We start from the raw sequence: 27,228 nt of genomic DNA on the forward strand, positions 1-27,228 counted from the left end.
TAAAATCTCCATTTCACTCCTCTATTACCCACTCATAGAATCATAGAATCACCAGGTTGGAAAGGACCCACTGGATCATCGAGTCCAACCATTCCTAACAATCCCTAAACCATGCCTCCTGGCACCTCATCCACCCGTCCTTTAAACACCTCCAGGGAAGGTGACTCAACTGAGCCAAAATGAAAACCGCAACTCCAAGCTCTCAGATCTAAGAATCTCCCAATGGTGTTTTGCCTCTGGATCCAAAGAAAGTGAGGTCTTGAGAGTTCAGGTTAATCCAGAAGGTGGTTCATGAAACTGGTAGATACTGAGAATTTTCTACTAAATAGAGATAGTACCTGATGGGAAGGTCCTGGCCAGATTTCAGAGCTGTCTGATCTGAACTAAAACCTTCACCCCAAATGGCAGTCCAAATATAAAAAGCCTTTCAAAGACCTCAAACTTATCCGGTTTTACAAAAACTTAAATACAGGCCACAGAGAGAATGAATTGGGTTTTAAGCCAAATTTTCTTTCTCTGCAAGGAATTTATCAGAGAAAAGGCTTTGAGTGACACATTTTGATGAAAAAAAAAAAACCCCTAATTCTTATGGGGAAGTTTCAAATAAATGCAAATTGCTACTACTCCATTTTCAAATAAACATTTCAAAATGGACAAAAAGCTTTGTTTTATGCAGTTCCTAGGGCTGCTCCCAGGTTGACATTTGTAAACTCAAATCGCCCTTTACACCTGCATCTACACACAGAATAATTGCAGGGAAGTTGTATTTATTTGACTGGAAGCTATCTGCACAAAAGCAATGACCCATAAATTAAATGCCTAGGGAAGGAATACAAGGAATACTGAATATTGCTATGCTTCCTTAGTGATGATAGGTATTAGTGGCACATAACTTGGCCAGACAAACTGGAAAAAAAGATTCAAAACAAGCATACAAAACCGTGCAAAACATCTCCATGGGTACATCTCTAGCTTTCTCCTTCTACCAGAGTGAAGAGCTAAGTGCGTAATGAAAGCGTGCAAAGGAAATAAAAGCTAGTAGAATTTGGCACCTGGCTGTTTTACAGCAAAGTGGTTTGTAGGAGGCACATACTCAGGATTAACTCTAGTTCCCAATGGTTGGCTGTGCTGCTGTGTGCAGAGAGACAAAACAGACATTCATTAAACTCAAGTGTTGCTCTTGTGTCTCCTGAAAAAAAAAAAAAATCACTACAAATTCACAGGGGTGCCGATTGACTTTTAGCCACGGGTTTTGTTCGAAGCACTTCCTATCATACATAAGACCTCACTCTGCTCACGAAGCCCACCGGGCACCCTGGAGTACACTAAAGCTGTGACAATGCTTACTAGTGCAGTGTGGAAACACAGGGAACACCATGGGCCAGACAGTGCAGGAGGTAATTACAGATGCTGGGACCTAATCAAAGCACTGCAAGATGAAATATTTCTCGATAAAAAGCACCACAGGATCTTTAATGCTCACAAGTGGTCAGGAGCTGTTTTTCCACCTCATCTGTTGTCTAGTTTAGCTGTTTTGATATGATCACAAAAGCTGCGACCTTCAGTGCATTAGTTTACTCCAACACTTCTTTGGTCAAGTAAAATGTTTCCTACCTCTTGCAGAAGAGAAGATGAGGTATGAAGGCACACCAGAAGTTTCTGGTAGTACAAAGAACTGAACCAAGCTGCCTCTTAACTCACTTATCTCTGGGCAACCTTCCCCATACCCAAGATGTCACCAGCCCCCATCACACCTTTAATCCAAGGGTGTTGGCTCCTATAAATGAAATATGGACAGAGGGAATTTTTTTCTTTTCCATAGCTCTGCATTTTGATCCTATTTATATCTTCATTCTGCAGGGCCAGACCGTGCTGTGGACAAGCCAGCAGAATTGAAGGGTCTATTTCTACAGCACATTATGCAGTGCCTTCCTGTTGGTCTACACATGTAGCTCTGTGAATGAGCGAGGGTTGCAAAATGTATTTTGCCTGGGGCAGTGAAATAGCTGGGGCTAACCTTGTCATTCTGTTTCACTCACTTTTTTCTTACCCTATCTCTATCTTGTTTTTTCCTTTTCTTTCGTTCTTTGTTGTCTTGGTTACATGGGCAGATTCCTGATATGCTGCTAGTTTTCATTTTAATGATACGTTGCTCTAAAGCACAATATTTTACTTCAGTTGTGTGTGCCACTGGATAAATTCCTTTGACATATGTGACATTTGTATATCAGCTAAAAGATACTGCTTTATGACTGTGGGTATTTTGCAGAGTATTCATGGATTGCGTGCATCAAAATCTGATATACAGTCTGCCACTTTCATATAAAAATACACAAACAGAGAAAAAGACTGAAACTGTGGGAAAAATACGGAAAGTTTCTCCAAAACCAGTAGATTCTGCTATCTTGAAGATAATCTCATAACTCCTCTCTTCATCCTATCCAAACTACTTCACTCTAGATTGACCGAGTAGCAGTACTGCACCAAGAGAAAAAGCAGTGCATACCATGCACAGTAAGACCAACCAAGCAGGGAAAAAAGACAGCTCCTGGGCTTTGACCACTGGTAAATGGGGCTTCATCTAATCCTACAAGGCTTATTCTAGTTCACCCATAGGCATTGTTTTGTAAACATAAATCAAACTTCATGCTAACATAATAGATTATGCCGGAATTACAATACCAATGCAGTATTTCCCTTTCTTCCTATTCAAAAGCACCCAACTGATGAGCCAGGATGGAAAACAAAGCTTCAAAAGGCCCATGAAGTCTTGACAGGGGCCAAAGAGTGTCGAGCAAAAATCCTGAGTGCCAAACTGGCCCTGTGCAGCACTCACACAAGAGCAGAAAACAGATCAGTGTCCTAAGCAAATATACCCCCAGGAGCCCTGGAGGAGGGCAACGTGTGGAGGACAGTCAGAAGTCATAGCAAGGATGGATCTGAACCTGCAGGAGCTGAAGGTTTCCAAGAGCCTGGATTGACAGGTCCAAAACAACCACACACGTCCAGGGAAGCCCTGTTTTGCTTTGCATTCAGCCTCTCTAGTGAAGACTTAGCCAAAGAAGATCTCACCTGATACTCCAGCTCTGCCTTGACACACAGACCTAGTTCACTATCTATCACAGGCAGAATATTCAGCACATTAGGAAAAAGAGAATAAAACGCGGCTTTCTCCAATTACATCAGCCAGTTCAGCTCCACTCTTCTCATTCTTTACCCTAGAAGGCTGTGCCAGTTCTCTACCACGCTCTGTAAACCACTAAGAGTTTTCTCACTCCTACTTTCTCATATTAAAAGGAATCAGATCTTGGATTCTACAATGTGACCTGCAAAGGCAAAGACAGAGCTGCGTCTGAGCTTGGTTCAACTGAAGCCAAAAGAAAAAAAACAAAAGCTTGTGAGAGCAGGGAAGCAGCAGTCATTTTTAACTGTTCAGATCTTTTGGATAGTTACTGATCTCCGCTATCCCACTCCCCACCACCCCCCCAGGGGACTGACTGGAGAACTAAACAATTTATTATGATATCAATGATGACAGGGAAGCAAAAGCTAGTTAGTCAGGGGAGAAGATTATTTTTATTGCAACTGTTTGAAAAACAGTTTGGCTCCTTTGCCACATGCCTGAATAGACTATTTAAAAAAAAAAAAAAGGAAGAAAATTCTCTTTTTCAAAAGCATCAGCAGCCTTTCCTTTGTTCAACAAAGCCAGAGACATTTGCCAGTGGGCAGGATCCTGTTCCCTTTGCAGATCTCCCTCAGCACAGGGGCAGTGCCATCTGAATTTACAATCCTGATTTTCTTTTTGAGCAAATAAATACGTAGAACAAAACCAGAGACTTCAGAGCATCTTTAAGATCATCCACAAACAAATTACTCCCTTTGTTTCCCCTCCTTCCTCTGTCCATCCTACATACACGAGTAATAGGTCACCGTTTCATAGCTTTCATTCCCTTTCTCCAGTCTGGAAGTTTTCATATGTACAAGGAATTCCAAGAGAAATCAACACCCAATTGCTAAGGCTCTGCTCAACCTCCTTTCCCAGCTTCTCACCCAGTTCCATTATTGCAACAAAACCACAACTTCCTCTCACATATAATATTTTGCAACACCTTTGGGCATAACATTCAGACAATTGGCACTTAAGGGTTGAAATAGAGGCAGTGCCCAACATTAGCATGAAGTCACTTGCAATACCTCTTCCTGACTTGACAAAACCACAGGTTGACGATTCTCAGCTTCTACCTCTCAAATCTCTCTGCTGTTGCCTTACATGGCAAACTACAGAGCTACAGCCACACAATATTTTTTAGTGAGAATGCACAATGGAGAACATAAATAAACTCTTAATTATATTTGGGTTTATGTGGCATCAACCACAAACATAATGCTCATTATCATTCAAGACAGAGCTTTCTTTTGATGAAAACATTCTTCCTTCAGTACAAGCACCCAGCCTGACCTAAACAGAGCAACGGCTAATCCCGTGCTGGGCTTGTGGTGAAATCACAGCCCAGTCACATTGCTCTGAAGAAAGACTTCCAGAGCACTGATCCTGTTTCTTAACGAACTTCAGCCACGGTCATTTTTTCCCCAGCACACACAGATAACCTGTGATCAACTACTTGGAGATAGCCTGAATATAAATACTCTCATTTAGAGGTAAACTACACCAACTCTGTATGTGGCTGGGTCTGTGGTCTGACTTCCGAAACATTCATGTGCTGATGAACAACAATTTGGAAGAAGGATTTTATCATTTTTCACATCAGCTCTGCCCCTCAACGGTGAAAAACAGGGGTTTTTTTTGCCAGCTGAAACAACATTTGCTATCCTCAAAACACGTGATGCATCTTAGGATAAGGACTATGCTCCAGCTCAAAGAGACGCTGCAAATCTCCATAAGAACACAAAAAACTGAGTTAGAGGACCACATTAAGTCTTACCTTCTTGAGCTTCCCAGTCTTGGTACCAACAAAAGCCAGGGAGTGGTTCTTGTAGACGTAGGCAATCACGGATGTCATTCTATCTCCATCCTCAGTGAAAATGGGGAGTCCTCGCACCATAGATGATACTCCCAAGGGGGCATTCATATCCAAGCCACAGAAATTGTCATCAATTGTTAACAGCTATAAACAAAAAGAAAAAATGTGTGAAAAAAAAAATGAAGGCACCAATTGTTTAGCCATTTGGAAAGTATTCATCCCAAGCTGGGACACCAGTGCGTAAGATGCCTGTAATTTATGCAGACTGACAAATCAATGACCAAGGAAAGACTGGAAAAATACATAGGCGGAAAAAAATTGTCCAAAGTTGTGTGATGAGTTACAGACAGAAGGAGAACTGGAAACTTGCTTCTCTTGAATGACAGCCCAGCAGGATACATTACGTTAAGCCTTTTTCCTGCTGCTTTACCGGTAAGTTTTACCAGTCAAGACCTAGCAATCAAAGAGAAAGTCTGCTAAAAATGCCTTAAACTTATCTAGTTCTGTCAAAAAAAAGAAAAAAAGTACACACATCATTCCCATGGGAGCAAGAATAAGAACCACAGAGCTAAATCTGCACTAGCAAATAAAATAGGACCTTGCCTGCCCTCTGGTCCCAAAACCCAATAATCAAGTTTGTTCTATGAAAACTAAACAACCACTGCCCTCCCACCACCAAATCCTATAGCATCACCCACACTACATCTTGAAAATCACAGTCCCTCAAGACCTATACAGGCATTGTCTGACAGAGGGTTGGTCAGCCCAGGCCAAATCTACAGTAGAGACTACAATAACAATTAAACACAATAGACAGTGCCAACACACACTCCTCATTCTTGGTGTTAGTTTAGCCATATAGTCCTGGTTCATTTTCTTACTAGTCGAGGCACTTCATCCTCCTGGGTCTCCACTTCTTCCCCATGAAATGGGGATTATCAACATTTATGCATCTTACTGGGGTGTTGTAACTCACTGAAGTTCTTTGGAGAGGAGTGATGGTTTCATAGCTCTTATGGGAGCTTCCGATCATTTGTTGGAGATATCCAGGAAATCCCAGCAACCAGAGAAAAGGTCCTGTTCATTAATGCTGCTGAGTAAGTTCTAACGCCTATTGTATTTGAACTCAACAGGTTATCACCACACAAATGTTCCACCGGGATCCTTGCTTATAAGTGCATGTTATCTCCAATGGTGTTTCTTTGTACTATAAGAAGTCACAGATGAACAGGACAGACAACTCTTCTACCTTAAGGCATCATGAAGGGGGGGTTAGAACTGGATGATCTTTAAGGTCCCTTCTGACTCAAATCATTCTATGATAATCTGGGTGGTAAACGAGGTCAATACATGTTGCCAATATGAAGATCTCTACATAAGAAGTCAAATACAGGTGAAGTCTAAATATCACAGTACACAATTACCAAAGCAGTTACACCTTATTAACTTCAATGGGACCACTCACAGATCTGAAGTTAAGCACCCACTTAAACTGCTTTGCTGGTCTAAGGCCTAGAAAGGCAATAACTACTTGTACAAGAAGGCTACCTGGTTTTCATATATTAGCAACAAAGGACCACAAGAATTTTCTTTTTCTCAGCTCACATCTTCCTGGAAGCAAGGCTAGAATATGTGCTGTTCCTCGCTGGAGTTCCAAAGTGATAAAAGCCTGATAATTGATTCATTTTATCCTCACCCAGCAATTAAGGGGAGTAATTACAGATGGTTTTACTGAATGGAAGAATAACCCACCCTAAATGTATTTACAAACACACAAAACCTAGAAGGAATTCAAACAGCCATTAGGAAGGAACAGCTACTCTGAGCTCTGGCCTACAAGAGTAATTACTGTTTGTGGACTGCCCTTTCAAAGATAAAGCACCACCTCAAATCAGACCAATAGCCTCCTGGAGAAGTAGAGGGGGATATTGCTAGTCTACAATGCCCAAGAAATGAGAAACAGCTTTATTCACCACCAAGAGAAAGAAAAACACAAGAGTACAAGCAGACATCTTACCTAGGGCGCAGCGTGTGATGCTCCATCTCATACAACAGAAAATTACACCAACAAGCAGTGAAACAATAGCAATCAAGCAAAGGAGGCACAGTCCGAGGCAGACTCCTTGATGTAGCACAGCCTTCCACGCATTCCCCTTCCTGCAGAACAGTCAAACCCAACTGCTCCAGCTGAAGCACCAGGGATCAGAAAGGATTCATGACCCAGGACCTTGAATCTGAGGCAGGAGCTGCTTGCACTGTTTAGTGGGGAGATACAAGGTACTTCTTTTTGCTTCTCAGGCAGCTCTAAGTCTGCACGGCTGTATGGATATAACACTGAGCCCTTCGCAACACATTCTATCAACAGCCAGGATGCATTTGCTAGAGTATATGATTGCTGTAGATGTGTATCAGAGCTCACACAGCCAGAGAGAGCTCTCCTCTCCCTACAAAACCCTAAGAGGATATAGACCCAGAGATCCTAGCGTCAACCACCACCACCTGTGGCTGATCTGCAGCACATAGCTCAACCTGTTGAGAATTAATTAATCCAATTGCCACAGGTGAGTTCTTACCCCATCAGACCAGATCCAGCTCCAGCTGAACACAGACCTACACTTAATGGGGCTGAAATGATGGGATTCCCCCCTACAGACACAAATCTAAGCCCATTTATTTAATCTCATTTCCCTGACATTATTTACAGAAAAACTCAGCCTTATAAAAGGGATTGTAAGAAAGATGGAGACAGACTTTTTAGTAGGCCCTGTTGTGATAGGGCTAGGGGTAATGGTTTTAAACTAAAAGTGAGTGTATTCAGGCCAGATACAAAGAATTTTTTTACAATGTGGGTGGTGAAACAAAGAAATGGGTTTCCCAGAGAGGTTGTAGATGCCCTATTCCTGGAAACATTCAGTGTCAGATGTGATGAGGCTCTGAGCAACCTGATTGAGTTGAAGATGTCCCTGCTCAACTGCAGGGGAGTTGGATTAGATGACCTTTAAGGGTCCCTTCCAACCCAAACCACCACATGATTATGTGATCCAAGCACCAGGGCAAGGTTGAAGAGTGAAATCAGCACTTTCTCTTTCATGACAACATTCAGATGAGATATAAGACCATTGTATCATACCCTAGTCTCCAAAACATGCACACTGGTGTCTGATAAGGCCATGAATGATATTCACTCATACGCTGTTGCATAGGCAGAGAAGAAACAATGGTAGAATTGTGGTTTCCAATGTGGACAACCATCCCCTAAAAACAGGAGCAAGGCCAGCAAGCCACACACCACATGAAAACCATTTTCATTTAACATACTTGGGTTATTTCCTCTGAGGATCATCTGCAAAAAAATGCCAGCAAGTGAAACCCTACAAATAAACATCACCCAGCTTCTGTGCAGCTGTGGCTCTGAGCTGCACACACACCTTTGTAAAGACAGAAATACAGTCATCTTCTTCAGAAAAGAGAAACACGTAAGGAAGTTTGGATTTATGATGAAAGGGTCAGGAGTTGCAAGCACAGGTTTATTTTCAATTCCAGACACTCTTAGCAGCAATATAAAGTAGCCACGTTAAACTCTCTGGAGCTTCTCTGCTTGGCAATTTCACGTTAATGACTTTCCAGAATGAAAGTGGAGGTGAGGACAAGAATTCACTCTCTTGCAACACTGCTGCTACACCAGCTGGGATATCAGGGAGGGGCAAAGAGAAGATCTAAAGATGCAGAAACAGGAGCAGCAATTCTCGCATCCTAAGCGGTTAAAATCTAACCCAGAAATTCACAGCACAGTCTGTAGGTAACTCAGAAGGGAGGGGAAACCTTTTGGTCGAGATGTTGGACTGGAATCAATCAGTTCATCATCCCACACCAGATTCCCACCTGCAAAAGAGAGAATATTACTCACCAACCCACTGCCCCAGGGAAGCTGCTAAACACAGGTTTATAAGGTGCTTTACATATCCGAAATATCTTCATGTGAGAATGATTGGCAGCTCCCAGGGCATAAATGCCCTCCTGAGTCCCACCAGCTGCCTCTCCATCTTACGCTGATGTGCAGAGCAAAGCCAGCTGCTGAGAGGCTGCAGTCTGCTTCTGCTTCTGCTGCTACTCCCTGCATTAGCAACCAGGGGGTTCATCCGAAGCCGTGACACTGCGGCCAAGAGTCACATTCACCAGTGAAATAGGAAAAATGTGCAAAGAATGGGTCTGATTTACAGGAGGATTCTGGCAGGCATCTGCTTTCTCCAGGATTAAGCCTATCAAATAAATAATTAACACATCCAAGCCCTCCTGGAGAAGATGCTTTTACAAGGCTGATACTGGCTCAGTCCCCTGGGGATTTACTGAGCCCCTAGAACCCCCAAACTCGGCATATGGGTTAGAGCTCTGAGTACTACGCCTCCTTCCCCATCCTCATCTGGTTGTCCAGCAGAAGCGAGCACTTTGGGACAGTGTGAAGGGCTGAAGCACCAGATATTAGGGGACCAGTAATAAAATGCAATTTTCCCTTAAACATCTGCTTTAGCACTTTGCCTCTAAAACCGCCCCTGATAATCAAATAGAGCCTAATCCATATTTTGGGAAAAGCTTTGATAAGGATTAGCCATCTCCTGTTCCTCCTTGCTTTCACTCCGGCAAAATCTTCCTCCCCAATCAAAGCACTGGGGCCTTTTTCCAGATATCTCAGCAGGCTCCAAAACAATTCCACAGACTCTCTGGGGATAAAGGCTATTCCAACGGCCAAGTCTCGCCTTTGATTTACAGCTAATACCTAACAGCCCTGTCTTCGTATGGTGGCAGGTACTTGGCTTCTCAGTCTTGTTATCTCAGGCTTGGCTACACCAGACGATGGAAGGGATGCATACATTACAGCTGGCTGTGTTGCCAACAGGGCCAGGAAGCCAACAGCAGTAAGAATTCAACAGTAATATGCATTCAAGTCTTTGCAAGGAGATATTCAAGGTCTTTTCCATCACCTGACTGCAAGATCTTCCTTCTTTCTTGACAGCAAGGACTGAGTGAGTGTGGGCATGTATCCTACTTAGTAGGAAATTTAAAATCTAGAGAGAAGGAAGGACTAGGATAATCTGTCACCATAAACTTTGCAGTCCCTGAAGAGAAACAAGTTAGGAAATTTAGGGTCTAGATGACCTGGTAAAGGGGTGAACCATAAATTTCCACCCAGCAGAGCTGCAAATGATGCAAACCATCTCCCTGTAAACAAGCATTTAAATTCCATCAGCAGCACGATGATACGCAACTTCTGTTCTTCTATTTGCCAGGTTCTCTTGATGGTATCAGCTTGGGCTTCACTGTTTGAATAAATTCTGACTAGATGCTCATTTTTCACTACTCCTGGCATTAGTACTTTGCCTTTCTTCAGCCAGATTAGCTCAACTGCTGACTTCTTGCAGTATCTCTGCTTCTGGCCATGCTGCCTCCAAATCTGTCCTCTGACCTCTCTGAGACCAGTGGACTTGGCCTCATCTGACCTTCTCCCCACGATCTATGCTGTGAACTTTGGCAGAACCATCACATTTCCACCCACTATCTGTGTCTAGCTATGAGGTCCTAGTCCATGATGGAGACAGCCCCTCTGAATCAGAGTCGTTTTGTTAGAAAAGACATAGAATCACAGAATCATAGAACAGTTTGGGTTGGAAGAGATCTTAAAGATCATCTAGTTCCAACCCCCCCACTACCATGGGCAAGGACACCTCCCACTAGATCAGGCTGCTCAAGGTCCCACCCAGCCTGGCCTTGAACAACACCTCTAGGGATGCGGCAGCCACAACTTCTCTCAGCAACCTGTTCCAATGCCTCACCACTCTCATCATGAAGAAATTCTTCCTTATGTCTAGTCTAAATCTGCCTCTCTCCAGTTTATACCCATTGCCCCTCGTCCTATCACTACAAGCCTTTGTGAACAGCCCCTCCCCAGCTTTCCTGTAGACCCTTTCAGGTACTGGAAGGTCGCTATAAGATCTTCTCAGAGCCTTCTCTTCTCCAGGCCAAACACGACTAACTTTCTCAGCCTGTCCTCAAATGGGAGGTGCTCCAGCCCTGTGATCATCTTTGTAGCCTCCTCTGTACCCCGTTCCAACAGCTCCATATCCTTCTTATATTGAGGATTCCAGAACTGGACACAATACTCCAGATGAGGTCTCACAAGAGAGGAACAGAAGGTCAGAATCCCCTCCCTCGCCCTGCTGGCCACACTTCTTTTGATGCATCCCAGGACACAGTTGGCCTTCTGGGCTGTGAGCACACATTGCTGGCTTATGTCGAGCTTGTCATCGACCAGCACCCCTCAAGTCCTTCTCCATAGGTCTGCTCTCAATCACATCATCCCCCATCCTGTACTGAAATGGGGGATTGCCCCACCCCAGGTGTAGGACCTTGCACTTGGCCTTGTTGAACCTCATGAGTATCACACAGCCCCACTTCTCCAGCCTGTCCAGGTACCTCTGGATGACATCCTATCCTTCCACTGTAGCAACTACACCACTCAACTTAGTGTCATCTTCAAACTTGCTGAGGGTGCACTCAATCTTGCTGTAACTTTCATGACTTTCACCTCATGCCACATCATTCACATAATTTGATGCCAGTAACTGTCCTCCACATCACATGCATTCCTGACAGTGGGTCAGAAAAAAGCTGCAGGCTTGCCCAGAGAGCATTAATGGCTGTAGACCTTTGTCATCTGCAATTCAAAGCCACAGGGAAATTTTGTGGATAAAAAGATGTGATCCCTCGGCCACCAACCAAAGCGCGTAGATCACCAACCAACCCTTCAACGGTTAGCCTGCAGTCTAATGACGTACAAAAATATCCAGTTCCATTTCCCCGGGGTGCTCTGTGATATAATGGAAGCTGGATAAAGAGCCAGTATTTGGAAATACATTATAATTGCACGCTGCTTTTCACTTGGGCAACCACAATGGTTACCATGCAATTACATGTCACCATATACAAATGACAGTGCAGTTACAGTAACTTTACCAGTTACAGGGAAATTGCACCCACTATGCTAAGAGGGTTTTATTCAAACATAATTCAGGAATGCAAGAATGGGGGGAAATTTACTCAAATTGACTAGAACTGGTACAGACGTTTGGTTTTTTGGTATGTAGTTTAAGCATCTGTCCAAGGACTGGTGTCAAGTTTCCAGAGGGCTGAAGAATCTTAATGTAGTACAGACTTTTTTATGCCTGCGTTTATGTTCCTGCTACACTGTGAGTGTAAGGCTTCCAAACAGTCTATACCATGTACCTCCACATCGTAAAATTTGCAATTTCCTGAAGAAGAGGCTGCCTTTCTTACAGAGGCCAACAGGTTTCTTTAGTCTTCACGTTTCTAGTTCAGCAGAGCTGGCTGATTATTAATAAGAAGTAATTGTTGCCATAAATTTAGTATCCTCTAAGTCCCAACTTTCCAAATGATTAATGTGCCTAAAGATGTGTACAATATATATCAGTTAGTGAAGCCCTAAAAATATTCTAAATCTCAATACGTAAGCAATATTGTCAGTAAGTTTGCTTTTCTTATTTCCTACTGCAGACCTTGGAGGTGCAGACTACAGTTTTCAGAGTCTGGTGACTCTGTCACAGCCACAAGCCCAGTGAGCAGTCACTGCAAATGCCTTTCAGCCCATTGCTTGTTCTCAAACTCGTTCCCACTGTTACTATGCACATTGGCACACCACTGGCATGGGACTGGTCAGCAGCAGCATTTCTGCTCTGGAAGCAGCACTGAGTAACAGTTCATATCCCCATGAAGCAAAGTCCAAGACTGAGTATGCAGAGAAGCACATCACAGAGAGCAAGCGTACAATCCCATCCTCAGCAAAACAACTTGCTCCTGGGTCACTTGCATAGAAGACACTCCTACGGTTACAAGTGAAGATGCAACTAAGGATCCAGCCTGAAAGAATAGTAGGTTAGTGAATTTATGTAACTGGCAGATAATGTACTGATACCAGTTTCACCGCATCCCTCAGCTCCCATGTCAACTTCAGCTCCAAGCATCTGCCAGTACAAGCAGTCACACAATGTCAAGGTAAACAAGGCGAAGTGCAGAACAGACTCAGATACCTGGGAATAATGTTCAGTGGGATGTGTACACTCTCGGATTCCGATATTGTAACTTAAGTGATATTTTGAGTGCCTTGGTTAGAGTCCAAGGGTCTAATATAGGCAGGAAAGGATGACAGCACCTCTAGCAGCAATGCAATGTCAGATCACAACAGTAAAAACACTGTTATTTATGGATGTATTCAGATTCCACATCCCAAACATCACCGCTGTGTCAGCCAAATCTCCCTTTGTCATAAGTCATTTCCACTCCCCAGAAAAATCATGATGTTTCAATTCAGAGGGGCAGATTTAGGTTAGACATAAGGAAGAATTTCTTCACCAGGAGAGTGGTGAGGCACTGGAACAGATTCCTCAGGGAACCTGTGGCTGCCTCATCCCTGGAGGTGTTCAAGGCTAGGTTGGATGGGGCCTTGGGCAGCCTGATCTAGTGGGATGTGCCCCTGCCCATGGCAGAGGGGTTGGAACTAGATGATCTTTAAGGTCCCTTCCAACCCAAACTATTCTACGATTCTATGATTCCAAATCTCAGCGTTAGCTCACCAAACCATGCAAGCTATAGAGAAAATCAGATCCCTGATGTGTGTGGTCACTGATGTTCATCCCTTCACAGCTGGGAACTATACCTGCAATCAAGAACAATGGATGGGACCTGAAGAACAAGCGTGAGTGTAAAAGGAAGTTGAGTTTTTCTGTAGTCCTATAAACCTCCCTCTGCTGGCTCAGAGGATGGGGGATCATATGTATGAGGCACTGAAGGATAAACAGAGCAATATGATCTCCATGGCTTTCAGCTTGACACTTTCCATGAGCTTTAAAAAGTCACTTAAAATTTTTCACATCCCCCCAAAAAAGAGATTATTGAGTGTGGAGACTCTGCCTTTGAAACCGCCATGGTCTATTGGGTAAATAAACATTTAGGGATTTTTCAAAAGCGAAATATTGATCAAATAAGCTGCTAGAGCTCTTCTGTAAGAACATATTCCAGGAGCAAAGCTGTGTTATGCACCTGAAACAGTGCAGCACTGACTTCCCCTGGCGCTGGTGTAGCTGAGATGGGTTATAAGAATCCCAGAGAGAGAAAACCTTGGGTGAAAAGGATTTTCTGTGCATGCAGATTGCCACCTTTGAGAGAGGTAGAAGTGCTCACCAGCTGCTGTGTTTTATCCTAAAGAACGTTGCATTTCCATGATCAGCCAAAAGTTGTCTATATAATGAATTCCTCTAAGACATCAACTGATGAAAGAAGAGTAAGAAGAGAATGGATCTCTCTCCTCTGGCAGCTGTGCCCCATAATCCTGAGCATCCTTGCCATAACATGGGTTTCTCTCAGGCGTGTCCATCCCATAGACACTCCTTCCCCCAAATTACATCTCACGTCCATCTTCACCAGACAGACACAACAGCCACACACTGCAGGGCCATTCCAAGGTCTCCACAACAATAACACTTCTGTTTGCTGCAGCCAGTGTTGAAGGGTGTAGGAGTCTTCTCTTGCTGACCCATCCTCCCTCTCACAGCCAGCATGCCTGGCCCATTGTCTCCCAATACTTCCTGGCAGCAGAATAGTTAAACCATCATTTCTGGAGCATTTCTGGCAGCTGTCAGACACCTCTTATTCTCATTCCAGTGATGCACACCAGCACCTTGCCGAACAGAGTCCAGCTGCCTCCCCTATGTCGGCCTCACCAGAGATTCTCCACAGAATCACAATTACTATAATTATTATTTTGTTACACAGACAAAATTATCATTTGGGCTGCAAAGTGCCACACGCACCAACAGTGCTATATAAATTAAACAACAACACTGCTTTGCATGCAGGAAACACCTTCGCTTGGAGATCCCAGAGCTGCTTAAAAGCATTAATTAAGCCTCACAACAGTCCTGCAAAGGTAAGCTAAGTGTTGTAATGAATGACATGTATGTGTGATTGCTCTTCAGCACAGGGAAACTGAGAGAGCTTGGCTGGGTACAAGAGCCCCCAGCTTGCTCACCAAATAATGGAGAGTGAAGCCAAACTCTAAGGCTGTGCCTCTCTATCAGGCAGAACAGAGTTGTGTCTGGTCCTATCATCTCATGGAAAATGAATAAAAAGAATCCCAGTTATGGGTTTAAACAACAAACTAAAGCCCTCAAGCTCTGAGAAGAAAAATCTACCACTTGCTGCCTCTGTCTGTGCAAATCTCGGTACCTGAGGAATTCAGAGCACTTGTGTCAGGTGAGTACAAATTCACCCAAGCCATTAAGCTCAAACTGCTGCTGCATCTGAAAGTGGGGCTGTGCAAGTGGAAGCCTGCAGCCAGCCCTCAGAAGCAGGGATACCATTACAATTACAGCCCTGTGTTTCTTGGTGCAGTATTCCCACCAATAGCCCCAATTCATTTATAAATGTTGGGTCATTCCCTCATTAGAAAGAATACATTTCTATTATTCCCTCCTGCACACTCCCTCACTCTCCGTCTCCCATTCTCTCTGTGTGTCTATATATGAGCCCGGCTAATATCGCTTGTTTACAGAATAAATCAGCTGAACAAATCTTATTATATTTTGGAACACTGACAATGACAGGGTAATGACATTGAAACAGGGAAAATACTATGCTCTTCCTCCTGATCTAATGTCACCCACATGCTCTATCAGCTATGCCAGTTCCAATACTGCAAGGAGGAAACAGGGGTGTCTCTCTTTTTGCAGTGCTACTACTTAATTTTTACTTATCTGTTCGTCTTGCCTTTCCTGCATTTTGAGAGCTGCTTTAAATGTTATTAGAATTTGCATCATATGGCAGAAAACAGTGGGACTGCAATGTTTAATAGCTCTTAAATTTAAGCAACTGGGTGCTGGTGGCACAGGGAGGATGTTAAGTCTTATGTATTGTGTAGTTTTCTGCAGGAGAAAGATGCAACAAAGGTCTGCATATCAGCAAGCCACATTCATCCACTTATCGACATTTATCTGTGCAAAAAGCAGAGCAAGAGAAGAACAGTTCAGGGGTAGATGTGCAGTACGCTCAGGTCCCCAGCTCACCCTTAACTTGGACATACCTACCCAGACAGGCCCACATTGGCTCTACAAACACTACATTTTGTCCCAAAGCTGTTGTCACGTTACCCAAAGACTGGGCCCTACTAATAAACTGCTTCTCATGCAAACCTACAGCAAAACCATATCCCATACGAGCACAGCCATGCAGGTGCCAGGCTAGGGGGAGCTGGGGCAGAAATATGGTCACACAAGACTTGGGCATCTCTCTGTATGGACCTTTCCCACAGAATCATAAATTCATTAAGGTTGGAAAAGACCTCTAAGCTCATCCAGTCCAACCATAAGCTCACTACCACCGTGTCTAATAAACCATACCCCAGAGTGCCAGAAGTTTTTTTGAACTCCTCCAGGAATGGTGACTCAACCACTGCCCTGGGCAGCCTCCTCCAACATTTCATCACTCTTTCAATAAAGAAATTTTTCTTAATACCCAATCTAAACCTTCCCTTGGCACAACTTGAGGCTGTTCCCTCTCGTCCTATCACTTGTTACTTGGGAGAAGAGACCAACACTCACCTCACTACAAACTCATTTCAGGTAGTTGTAGAGGGCGATGAGGTCTCCCCTCAGCCTCCACTTCTCTAGAATAAACAACCCCAGTTTCTACAGATGCTTGATTGTCCCCATCTTCACAGCAGCCAATATTCAGTGTAGATGCTTCCAACATCTATTAATCCTACTTAATATAATGGAGACCCATATTTCCATGCAATTTGGATAAATAGAGAAATATACTTCTTTTGGTGGTGGGGGAACTAGGAATCTTGTGTTGTCTATGTGCTGGAATATAGAATAAATAGACATGTGCATCAGCTTGTTCCCAGAGGCTAAACATCTTAGCTGATTCTCCGAGTACTAAGATAGACCCTGCACTGTTTTTCACACTGGCAGCTACACTCATATCAGGCAAGTGAGAAAGGGTCTGTGCAGTATTTGGCCCAGAAAGCAATGCTGAATCCTGCATACCCTTGACCCCCTCCTCAACAGAACGGTTATTGTACAAACTCACGCTTTCAGCTGTCCCCAGACTGGACTTACATTAAATAGCATAAGGTTCAGTCAGGGAGCTGGTGTCACTTTGCTTCTGGTTCTTTCAGGATGGCTGGGGTTTGCTTGCTTCTTTTTATATATATATATATAAAAAAAACACGCTGTTGCACAAGCATTCCCTTGGCCAGCAAGGCAACCTCCTGGAGAGGCAATACGAGGTCAAGTTTGTAAAATAGCTGAGCTGCCAGCGTGGAAGAGAATGCGAGGAGATCATATGGAGCCCTCCAAAAATGCAAGGCTGAGCCATGGGCCACCGCAGGGCTCAACCACAGAAGAAAACAGCCTGGGTTGCTGGCAGAGGAGGCAGTGAAGATCAGTTCCCAGAAGCAAATCTAATTGTCCATGTGGTAAGAAGTGCAGGCGAATACCACGCACAGTGGTGGAGAAGCTGGTACCTTGATCTCCTGCAGAAGAAGCCACCACCAGGACATAAGGCTGATGCTGAAAGATGCTGAGCTGCTCAGGCAGAGCCAGCATGGTCCAGAGATGGGACTGATGGGAGGGGAGGGAACAGCGCTTGAAATATCTCAGACATAACAGCAACTCAGCAGCTTTGGGCTCTGCTCTGTCCTCAATGAACATTTTGTGTGAGTGGGGTCAACTAGATGCGAAGAGCCTGGAAATCACAGCACTGTGCACACAGGTTTGGCACACAGCCACTTAAAGTCATAGGATTTCCTCTTGCTTGATACTTGGGAATTAAATAAATGGGTTTGAGAAGGAGACTTTTCTTTTTTCTTTTTTTTTTTTAACCTCGGGGACAAAATGAAGATTTTGGAAGGAGAGGCTGCAGGGTGGGGGTGTGATAAGAAGGCAATTAATTACCACCAGCATTATTTCCACAGGCACACTGATCTGAAAGTATCCTTTCAAGGACAGGTGTTTAATACTGAGGAACACACTTAATACCTCAACTGCAATCATCCTCTCTGTGCAATTAGGCCCTGGTTTACAGCCCTTAAGTGCAAGCTTCAGTTGATGTAGGTGCTTAAGAGTTTTTGCTTTTCTCCCAGGGCCTCCGAAGCCACTTTTCTCACCTGGAGTGCAGAGCACTTTACAGAGGCAGGGAAGTGTCCTTATCCCTGCTGGCTCAAAGCAGAGATGTGGCATGTAGGAGGAAAGACCACCACAGAGAGAAAAGCGAAGATGAACACACGTGGTGACAGAGAAGCCCTTGCAAGTGAGTTCTCACCGGGTTAGCCCATGCATGGCCACCTGAATTAGTCATGGGCTTTTGAGGATGTCCAGATGATTGGGATGTTGCCAGCAGCTATAAACAGGCTGAAATGAGAGCTCATGCAGATGCTTGAGAAGACCTGTAGTGTTCATCCAGCGCTGTTCAGCCATAGGCAGGTACATTGATGGAAAATCCAGGAGGCTCTTGTTCCTGCAACTCCATTAGACACCAACCCTTGTTTCCCTGGCATGAACACCGGGGATGTTAATCAATGAATTAGTGCTAATTAGTTAATGAACCTGCCTGGTCACATCACAGCAGAAGAGGTGGGGAGACTTTCCTAATTCCAGTTACAGAGGGGCCAGGACCTTGCTCAGAGCGGTGGAGATTTGAACTCAGCTGCTCTCCATTAGCCCAAGGAGCATGGCCTCAGACATCTCTGGTCACTTCCACTGCTGACAATAATCATGGGAAATACCAGCCACATAGCTGGAGAGAGCTCCCTGCTCCACTTTCATCTGAGCTGCCTCATGTATCAAGATAATATGACATTTCTCTCCGATTAAGTGTCTTTCACAACAGAACACAGCCGGCTTTGCAGGGGAGATGATGGTCAGGCCTGCTGAAGACAGAGAAATGAGGAATGGGAAGGTGCATGTGGGAAGATTTTTCAAATCACAGCGCTCAGCTGCAGAGATCTCTATGACAGCACCCTACCCTTTGCCGTTGTCGCCTCCTCCATCCACTCCAGCTCTCAGCATCAGCAAGAGGACTCTTGTCGCCTCTTATCAAAGTTGCTGGGCTCAGCAAGTCCCTCTCACAACACGCTCCGCACACATGCATACACGCTCCCATCCAACACAAACTGATGTGGCCAATTATACAAACACAGATCTGGCAGTAATAAGCCTGTTTGCTCCGTCTCTGAGTCTCCAGTGAGCATTCCCAGAGAGGCATTCACGTATTTCTGAGGCTGCTGCCTTTGCGCATCCTGCACTGTGTCTTTTTTGTCGTTGTTCCTCTTCTTGCTTGTATCTTCAGAGCAAGAAGAGGAAAGCACTATAGACCAAATTGACCAAGAACTGACCTCAACTGCCCATGAGCCCTCTGGATCAGAAACATGAGCCTGTATAATTTGGAGTAATGACATGTACGCAAAACTCTTGTGCATTCTCTGTCGAGTAGAGACGAACAAAAAGACCTATTGTGCAAGCACGAGTGGCATTGACTCCCACAGAGATTTACTTAGGATAGCCCGACTGGCAAGCAGTGACACTATGAGGTCTAATGAAACCGATAGCTAGTTCCTGTGACTGTGAGTCATTCCCCTGGGAAAGCAGCAGGCTCATGGCCCTGCCATCCCAGCCAGGAGAAACGGGCAGGGGCTGGGTGTGCAAAATGTCAAAGCAGCAGCACCACACAGACCTCCTTCCAGGCATTCCTCTTTCCAAGGGCTAAGCAAAAGTTAACACTCTTTTTCACCCCAACCTTTCCCTTTTAAGGGAAAACAATGGGAGAAATGACAGATAGACATGACAATTCCTGCTTTTTAGTTAAGTGATTTTTTTCCCTTTAAATGCCTCTTCTTTCCAGCCAACTCCAGCATGTTTCCTTCTTTCTAAATGACCCTGTTTTGCTGTCTTCTATGCTAGAGAGCAACACAATAGCAAGAGACATATTCCCTCTTCCTACTGCAGTTGGGAATGTTTGGCACAGCAGTAAGGTACAAGAATCCCTGAGCTGCAACTGCCCTACAAGTTGTGTTTGAGTGTGCCTTACCCAACCCTTCTGTAAAACAGGGGTAATGCTGGTCCTTATCTTGATGTCTGTCAGACCTGCATGTTTTTAACACCAGTGACGACAAACACAAGACCTGGGATTAAAAGGGAAATCAGGAAATAGGCTGTTTGTAGGAAAATCATCACCACTCCATCACCAACAGTGGCCTCGATGAGTGTAAAATTGACTGCCCTACACAATATACAAAGCCTTTCTGCCACTTGAGCTAGAAATGGCCCTTCAGAACCTGATGCCATGGAGCAGAAGAGAGGCCATGCACCAGACCCAAGGGCCAAGCGGCTTTCATCCTGGGGCAAGGTGCTCATGCAGCCAAAGCAAAATGCCTGTGCATCCAATCATGTCTCGCAGCCACCCATGCAAGGACTAATCAGCAATATGCCCTCCACAACCTCCTCCTACAGTTAGCTAAACCCCAAGAGTACAACAGTGCTTGTTTGGTGCACATCAAGAATATAGCACGGGTAGGGGGGATTTGGGGAAAGCAGAAAGAGGAACCACTTGAGGAGCGGATGTATGGAGGAGATGTAGGACCTTTAGGGATCTAGGCACTGTCAACCACAAAGACATTTTGGGGAGTTGCTGACTTAGGTGTGCCTTGAAGCATCAGAAGCACAGGAAGCCTTTATAGCCATGCCACTTGTCAGACAATGAGTGAGGTCCCAGACACCTACCTCGCCTGCTTTCTGTTAGCAAAGTGTTGGGAAAATATTGCCCAGCTCTTTACACAAGGCCTTTTGTTGGCTGGTCAGCTTTGAAAATATTTCTTTTCTCCCCCAAATGGCAGCGCTGCCATGAAAAACAGGAAGAGATTGAATACAGTAATTTAAACAGTCAAACTCCATTTCCTGCCAAAAGGAAAAGAAAATACCAGCAAAAGGCAGAAGCCAGGCAATAGTTAGGGACAGACACGTTGATTATCTTGGACAGATATTTGTGCTGCGTATCCGGTAAAAGCTACAGCTATGGAGGTGACACCTTTTCATTTCAGGGACTGGAGTCTGTTAGGCTGCAGAACAGCAGGTGATGTTGTGAGGCAGAACAGGCTGATGAGGAGACCAGGATCTACCAGAATAGCAGCCTTGGGTTGCAACCAGCTTCTAAACTGACAGCTGGGGTCATGTGCAAATAACTCGTTGTGTTTGGGATTGAAATCAGGGCTCCAGCAAGGATTCCCATTCCTTTTACTTCTCCCTGGCCCTCTCACCCTGATGATGCTTTGGGCTTGGTCTCCAGCACCCTCCTTTTCTTCACCCATGTTTGCATGTCCCACAGAGTGGTTCACCTGCCTGCTACCCACGGCAGATGGGAGGCCTCTACTATTGAGCATCTTGGTAGTGAAATTATTGCTGGGCTTCGAAATGCACTTATTGTTAAACCTATTCCATGTTACTGAAAATCAACAAATCCTGCAATGATCGAGTCCCGTATTTACATCTCCATCCTTCTCCAAAAACTGCCTTAAAAAAGATAAATCTAGCTTTTCCCCAATGATTAATACAGTTAACTACAAAGTTTACAAAACATATTTAACACACAGACTTCTTTATTCAACATGAAGCACCCTGTATGTCCCTCGAGGCTCGCTCCCTCTGCTCCACGCATTGATGCACCACACTGTACCGCAGATGTGGCCACATTTTGGTGACCCACAATGCTAGACAGGCAAAGGGGATGAAGTTGCTCTCTGTGCCTATATAAGTAGGAATGGCTTCAGTATCAGGAAAGGAGATTTATATTAGACATGGGGAAAAGCTTCCTAGCAGCAAAGATGGATCACACAGAGAGAGAGAAGAATCTCTGTTGCCAGAGGTTAAGAACAGGTGAGACAAACATCTGTCAGAAATGTTATAAGTAGTGCAGAAGGGCAAATCTGATGACCTCATAAGACTCTTTTTTTTTTTCCCAGTCTCATTTTTCTCTGATTATATGAATTTCTAAGCATTTGGGGTCAACTGTACTGTTTAAATATTAGCTATTATCCTGTATTTGCAGAGAGGAACACCAGACAGGTATTATCTGGGACCGTTCATCACCTATGTGAACATCACCAATATGCAAATCTGCTGCCCAGACATAAAAACCCGTCATTTTTTTCCTGATTCATGCAGAAGATTAATAGGAGGCTAGCTATAATATAGGGAAAGAGGAGGAATGAACATTTAGGACTCTCCATTCATCTCTGGACTTTTATATTTCTCATTCTGGAAATTCTTCTATGACACTGCTAACATCTGCAACACGAACACATGGCTGGCACCAGAGAACACCAGGACAGGCTCATTCCACAGTTGTGTCTCCGTACTTTGCTTTCACATTTGGTTTGCAAACCAGACTAGGGCAGGTCTCCAGAACATCCAACTCTGCAGGACAGCTGGAAACCCAATGCCTCCTGCTGCATGTTGACCATGAGACACAGTGGGTCTAGCCCAGCTTGCTGCCAGGTTCTGCCTTTACCCCAGCTTTTCCACCTTCAGCTCCACCAGCAAAGCTGCCTGAGTGGAGAAGCTGCAGACTCTGCACTACACTACTCCAGCCAAACGCACCATTCCCCTACATCTCTGTAATCACTTGTGTGTATTGCAGGCTAGGAGAGCTGTGCTGGGACTGGTCTCCTAGGAACTTCTCTTGCCCCGAAGCAGCCTTGAGCAAGCATTGCACCAGGGCAGGAGAAGCATCATCCTAACATGTGGATCCCTTCTGAGTCAATTACTTCCCTATGAGAAAAAAGTGTTACCAAAAGCCAGAACAGACCACACACCAAGATGTGAGGACAATGCAGTGAACCCAGCTCCATAATCCACGGTCCTACAGTTAAGACCACAAAGAAGGGCTGGAATATGTCTTCTAACAGTGTTTCTCTGCAATGTTCTATGAGAGTCTTCCACAACTCATCTCTACCCATCTGCTCAATGCCAGGCATATCAGCTGTATCTGTTCACATGCAGGGTTTTGACTGCTGAAGGCAGAGCAGCAAAGCTGAAGTTCGGGTCCAGCATTTATCTCTCTATTTGCACCAGCAGAGAAATATTTGATATCCACACAAAACCAGGTTTTGTAATTGGTTTTAAAGCTGCTTCAAATACTTGTGCTAAGAGGCAGAGCAGCAGCGCTGGTGGATGGCCGGCAAGCAGGACATCAGCAAAGGAAACGAGGCCCTCACAGACATATATCCAGGCTCCAAAATATTTCTCCAACCATCAAATGCTTTCCAAGCTTAGCAACTGGACTCTGCAATCCATATAGCAGCCAAGCCACTAATACCTCTTCCCTCGGGCAGCACAGCTGATCTCAGGCAGGGCTTGCCAGCAGCTCTAAGCAGACTCAAATTTAAGGAGAGGGCAGCCCACTTAGTTACACTTTTCAGTCTCCTGTTTTTAGTTCAAGGATCCCCAAGCTTTTTCTCCAGCTGGGAAGTGTAAGCAACTCTGATTCACCATAAAGGAATGCAGTTACAAATATGCTTTAACAGTTTTTCCCACTGTGCCACCCAGTCTCTGACTCCTTGTCCTCTTCCCAATTCTGCAGTCCTGTCTCTCCAAATTCAGTCTGATATATTTGTCTTATTGGTTCAGGAATCACCCCTAGAGACACAAGAAAGCTGTTGGAATTTTTTGCTCCTGTCTAAAGAGGCAGAAGCCAGGTGACCGAGAGGTTTCAAACCTCCTGATTTGAGAGCTCCAGAATTGCAAATGTTAGTATGGAGGACAAGCAGAGCAGATTTGCAAGTGCATGGAGAGGCTTAACAGTCCAGGAAAGTAACTCCTGTGGGAAGCTCCCAGCTTAAATCTAAAGGCAGCTCTTTGAATGTGCAGAGGCCTTGAGGCTAAACAAAAAAATCAAAGCCAGATTTGGGCACAGCCTTTCTCCCTGTGCAATACTCCACAGGGAGCTTTGCAGGTCTAGGCAGAAGAGATCCTGACTAAAATGAAGAGCTTGCCCCTCCGCACACTTGGTGTTGGAGTGTGAGAGCAGCGCAAGGTCATGCACCAACGCAGAGGGCACTGGTGTAAAGGGGAGTTAGGGCAGGGCAAGGTAGGGTTACTATCCCTGCACTGAAATTTCTGTCTGCATTCCTCTTGGTCTGTCCTTGTCCTGCAAAGGAGCAACAGCAGGGATCCCCAAGCAAAGGAGGCTCGAGTACAAAGGAAAGCCGGAGCAATCCTATATCCCGAGCTCTGACTCTGACTTGAGATTATGAGGCAGGAAAATGCTCTGGTGTTTCTCCGTATTCTCTTTGCTCAGACTTGAACTTGCCTCTCACTTGAAAGAGCTAATTAAGGAAGGAAATCAAAGCCCAGAGAGGCGGCTATTACAGCAGCCTGGGTGCAGTGCTGGCTGTAATGCTGATTTCTGTGGATGGTATCAAAGCCAGCTGTATACTGGCCGGGCTGATGCAGACTTCTGCAATGACACTTCAGTGAACCAACAGAATAAACTAAGAAAATTTCTTAATACCATTTGTAGGTCAGGTAGACCAGCCTCTTCCCCAGTCCTGCCCTTAAATCTTGCAGTATTTAATCCTTGAATTGTAGCCAGGACTTAATTTTTCAGTGCAGAGGCAGCACAGAGCTGACTGGAAAACGGAAGATGAGGGACTTTGATGGTTAATGACCAGTGCTTCTCAGCTCTAGAAGAAATGAAGCCCTGGCTTCACAAAGCTCCCTGAACAAATCCTGCTCTGGTTTCAGCTTGGGGAAATAAAATTTCACCAGCAGACACAGAAACCACTACAAGCCATTATCTAAGTCCTGTTTTGGTTTAGGTTTGAGCCAAGACTGCACGAGGAAATGTGATTTCACCCCTAACAAATTGCACAGCGAAATAACAACAACAAGCAAATTCCTCCTAAAGATTTCAAGGTCCTTTGGCTTAGTTCATCAGCAAACATAACATGCCTGGGGAGGTCAGAAAGTGATCCCTTCCTCAGTTAGTCCATGAGCAAACTGAGGGATGAACTGGTTAAATGAGGTGGTGTGGGAAGCTGGAGGCAGAGCCAGGACTGTGACAAGGCAGCCTCAGTTCCTTAGTCCCTACTCTAATTTGAGGTCCAGGGACACATGAGGTTAAGGCTGGGTGCTTAGGGGCTTCACTTACCGCACTGCTACAGGGAATATCCTTGACTTTGAGCCAGGCTAGATCTAATGTCCCCTCTCCCCTGTAGCAGGACTGCAGTCTGTCTTTGATGCGATCGTTGATCTTTTTCAGGACAAAGATGCAAAGAGCAGACTCATCCAAGGACTTCATCTTCCTTTTCTGCCCCTTGGAGAAGACTGTGAAGAGGATATCATCCTCAGGGCCAACACCCAAAGAGCTTGCTAAGATGGCTCCAGCCTTAGACAAGTAGGCTGCCTGGAGCAAACGGTACTCCACCCCATTCTTCTCACAGCCAATGGGCACCTCGACATAGGAGTTAAAGGCTGTGTCCTCTTTACAAAGCCGCACCAGCTTGGAGGTATAAACCTGCTCCTTTGTGGTGGAGCCAGGTGGTGAGATCATCTCAGGCTGCAGAGTTAGGAAATAGACAAAGTTACCACTGCTGAAGCCATAGATGTAGTAGATATCAAAGTCCGGGATGATGGTGAAGGTGTCTGAGGGGATCTTGATCATAGAGGCCACAAACTCATCATGGAAGACGTACGCAAACATCCCATCTGCCTCGGAGTTCTTGGTGAGCTTTCTGCTGGAAATAGTGGGGAAATACTCGGGTTTGCCATCCACAGCGGTGGCAATGAACAACTTGTCATCCATGTTGCTGTAAGAAACAATGACTCCAAAAACAGAGCCACTCTCATTCACCCCTGAGAGATAATGCTCCTTCTTGTGGAAGGGCTCTCCCAGCTTGAAGAGGTCATCCAGCCTCAAAAGCTTGCAGATGCCCTGGTAAAGACTCCCACAGGCTATCAACCGATTCTCCTTGTAGTCTATGAGAAGCATTTTGTTTATGTTGTTAGTGAGCGTCAAGGGTTCATTGCAGGTTTGGACTATCCTGGGAGGATAACATTTGGGATTATCTTCATCTGGACCAGTCTGGTGGGTCACCAAGACCTTTAGGTCACTGGAGAGTTTGTAGATCCTGTTGACAGCTCCCAAGTAAATGTGCCCAGTTCTTTCATCAACCACCAAATGGTTGAAGTTCCCCTCTGCTTGGTCTCCGGTGAAAGTGATGAAGGGCCTCTTTGGGTGAAGAGGCTGCTGCCTACCAAGAGGAGACACTGTGGTGGATAGCAGGAGATGAGAAACCAGACAAGTCCACTTCCACATGGCTGGTGACATGATTAGAAAGGTTTGTATTTCCAAGGGAATGTGGATTAAAAGTTGTAAGTGTCTTCAGAAAACCAATTCCCTGGCAGATTTTGTCCTACAAGCAAAGAGAAAAGAAAACAAAAGTACATTACTATGGAGTATTCCTTCCTCCTCCTTCCTTCACAAGCATGCCATCATCAGAGCATATTTAATTGCTAATCCTCCCTTTCTCTGAGCTCTCTACTTAAAGCCAACACAAAGGGAGCCCTCCTGAAAGAAAAGATGCTGGTAGAAAAAGCAGAAGTCACAGAGAATAATAATAAATCAGCACCCTTTTACTCTCCATTACGCACACACGTGCCCCATGGCGCAGCAGGAAAATTCAGTAGAAACCAGAGCAGTGCGGAAGGCTCATGGTAGAAATATCAAGCAGTATTGCTGTTTGCACTACCAACTTGGACCCAATTGTGTATTTGCTATCTAAGAAGACAGGACAGGAGAAGGATTATTATCCTGCTCTTCTGGATGAGGGACTGAAATCTTGAGAAGGTCAGAGACCTGCCTACAGGGACAGGTCCAGATGGATGCTGAGCTCTTTTGCAAGCCCTAAAATTTGCCAGGAAGAAGCCAGCTCTGGCCTGACATTAACATCCTTTCATGGAGACCTCGGTCCAGACTGGGCCTGTTTGAACAGGCTCTTTGTGGCTTCCAGATCAAAGCTGGTTTGTGCCAGTCCAGCTTGGAGTACAGATGTAGGAGTTGTGGTGTGCCAGCCCTCAGAGCCACATCAACAAAGGGCAAGCAGCCAAGTATGGAGCAAACTGAGCAC

The 27,228-nt window shown here is 44.9% G+C and overlaps 1 protein-coding gene across 1 annotated transcript in view; it reads right to left on the reverse strand.

The window, feature by feature from the left end:
- The window catches only part of PLXNA4 (plexin A4), a 478,478-nt gene that overhangs the window by 421,248 nt on the left and 30,002 nt on the right, over positions 1–27,228 (reverse strand). The window contains exons 2-3 of the mRNA XM_054084753.1: positions 25,251–26,514; positions 4,944–5,126 (exon numbers count right to left, since the gene is read on the reverse strand). Of these exons, the coding sequence (XP_053940728.1) occupies positions 4,944–5,126; positions 25,251–26,429 (1,362 nt within the window). The 5' untranslated portion in view covers positions 26,430–26,514. The remainder of the gene's footprint in view (positions 1–4,943; positions 5,127–25,250; positions 26,515–27,228) is intronic.

The sequence above is a fragment of the Cuculus canorus genome, chromosome 1, assembly GCF_017976375.1.
Source record: "Cuculus canorus isolate bCucCan1 chromosome 1, bCucCan1.pri, whole genome shotgun sequence".
NCBI lineage: Eukaryota > Metazoa > Chordata > Aves > Cuculiformes > Cuculidae > Cuculus > Cuculus canorus.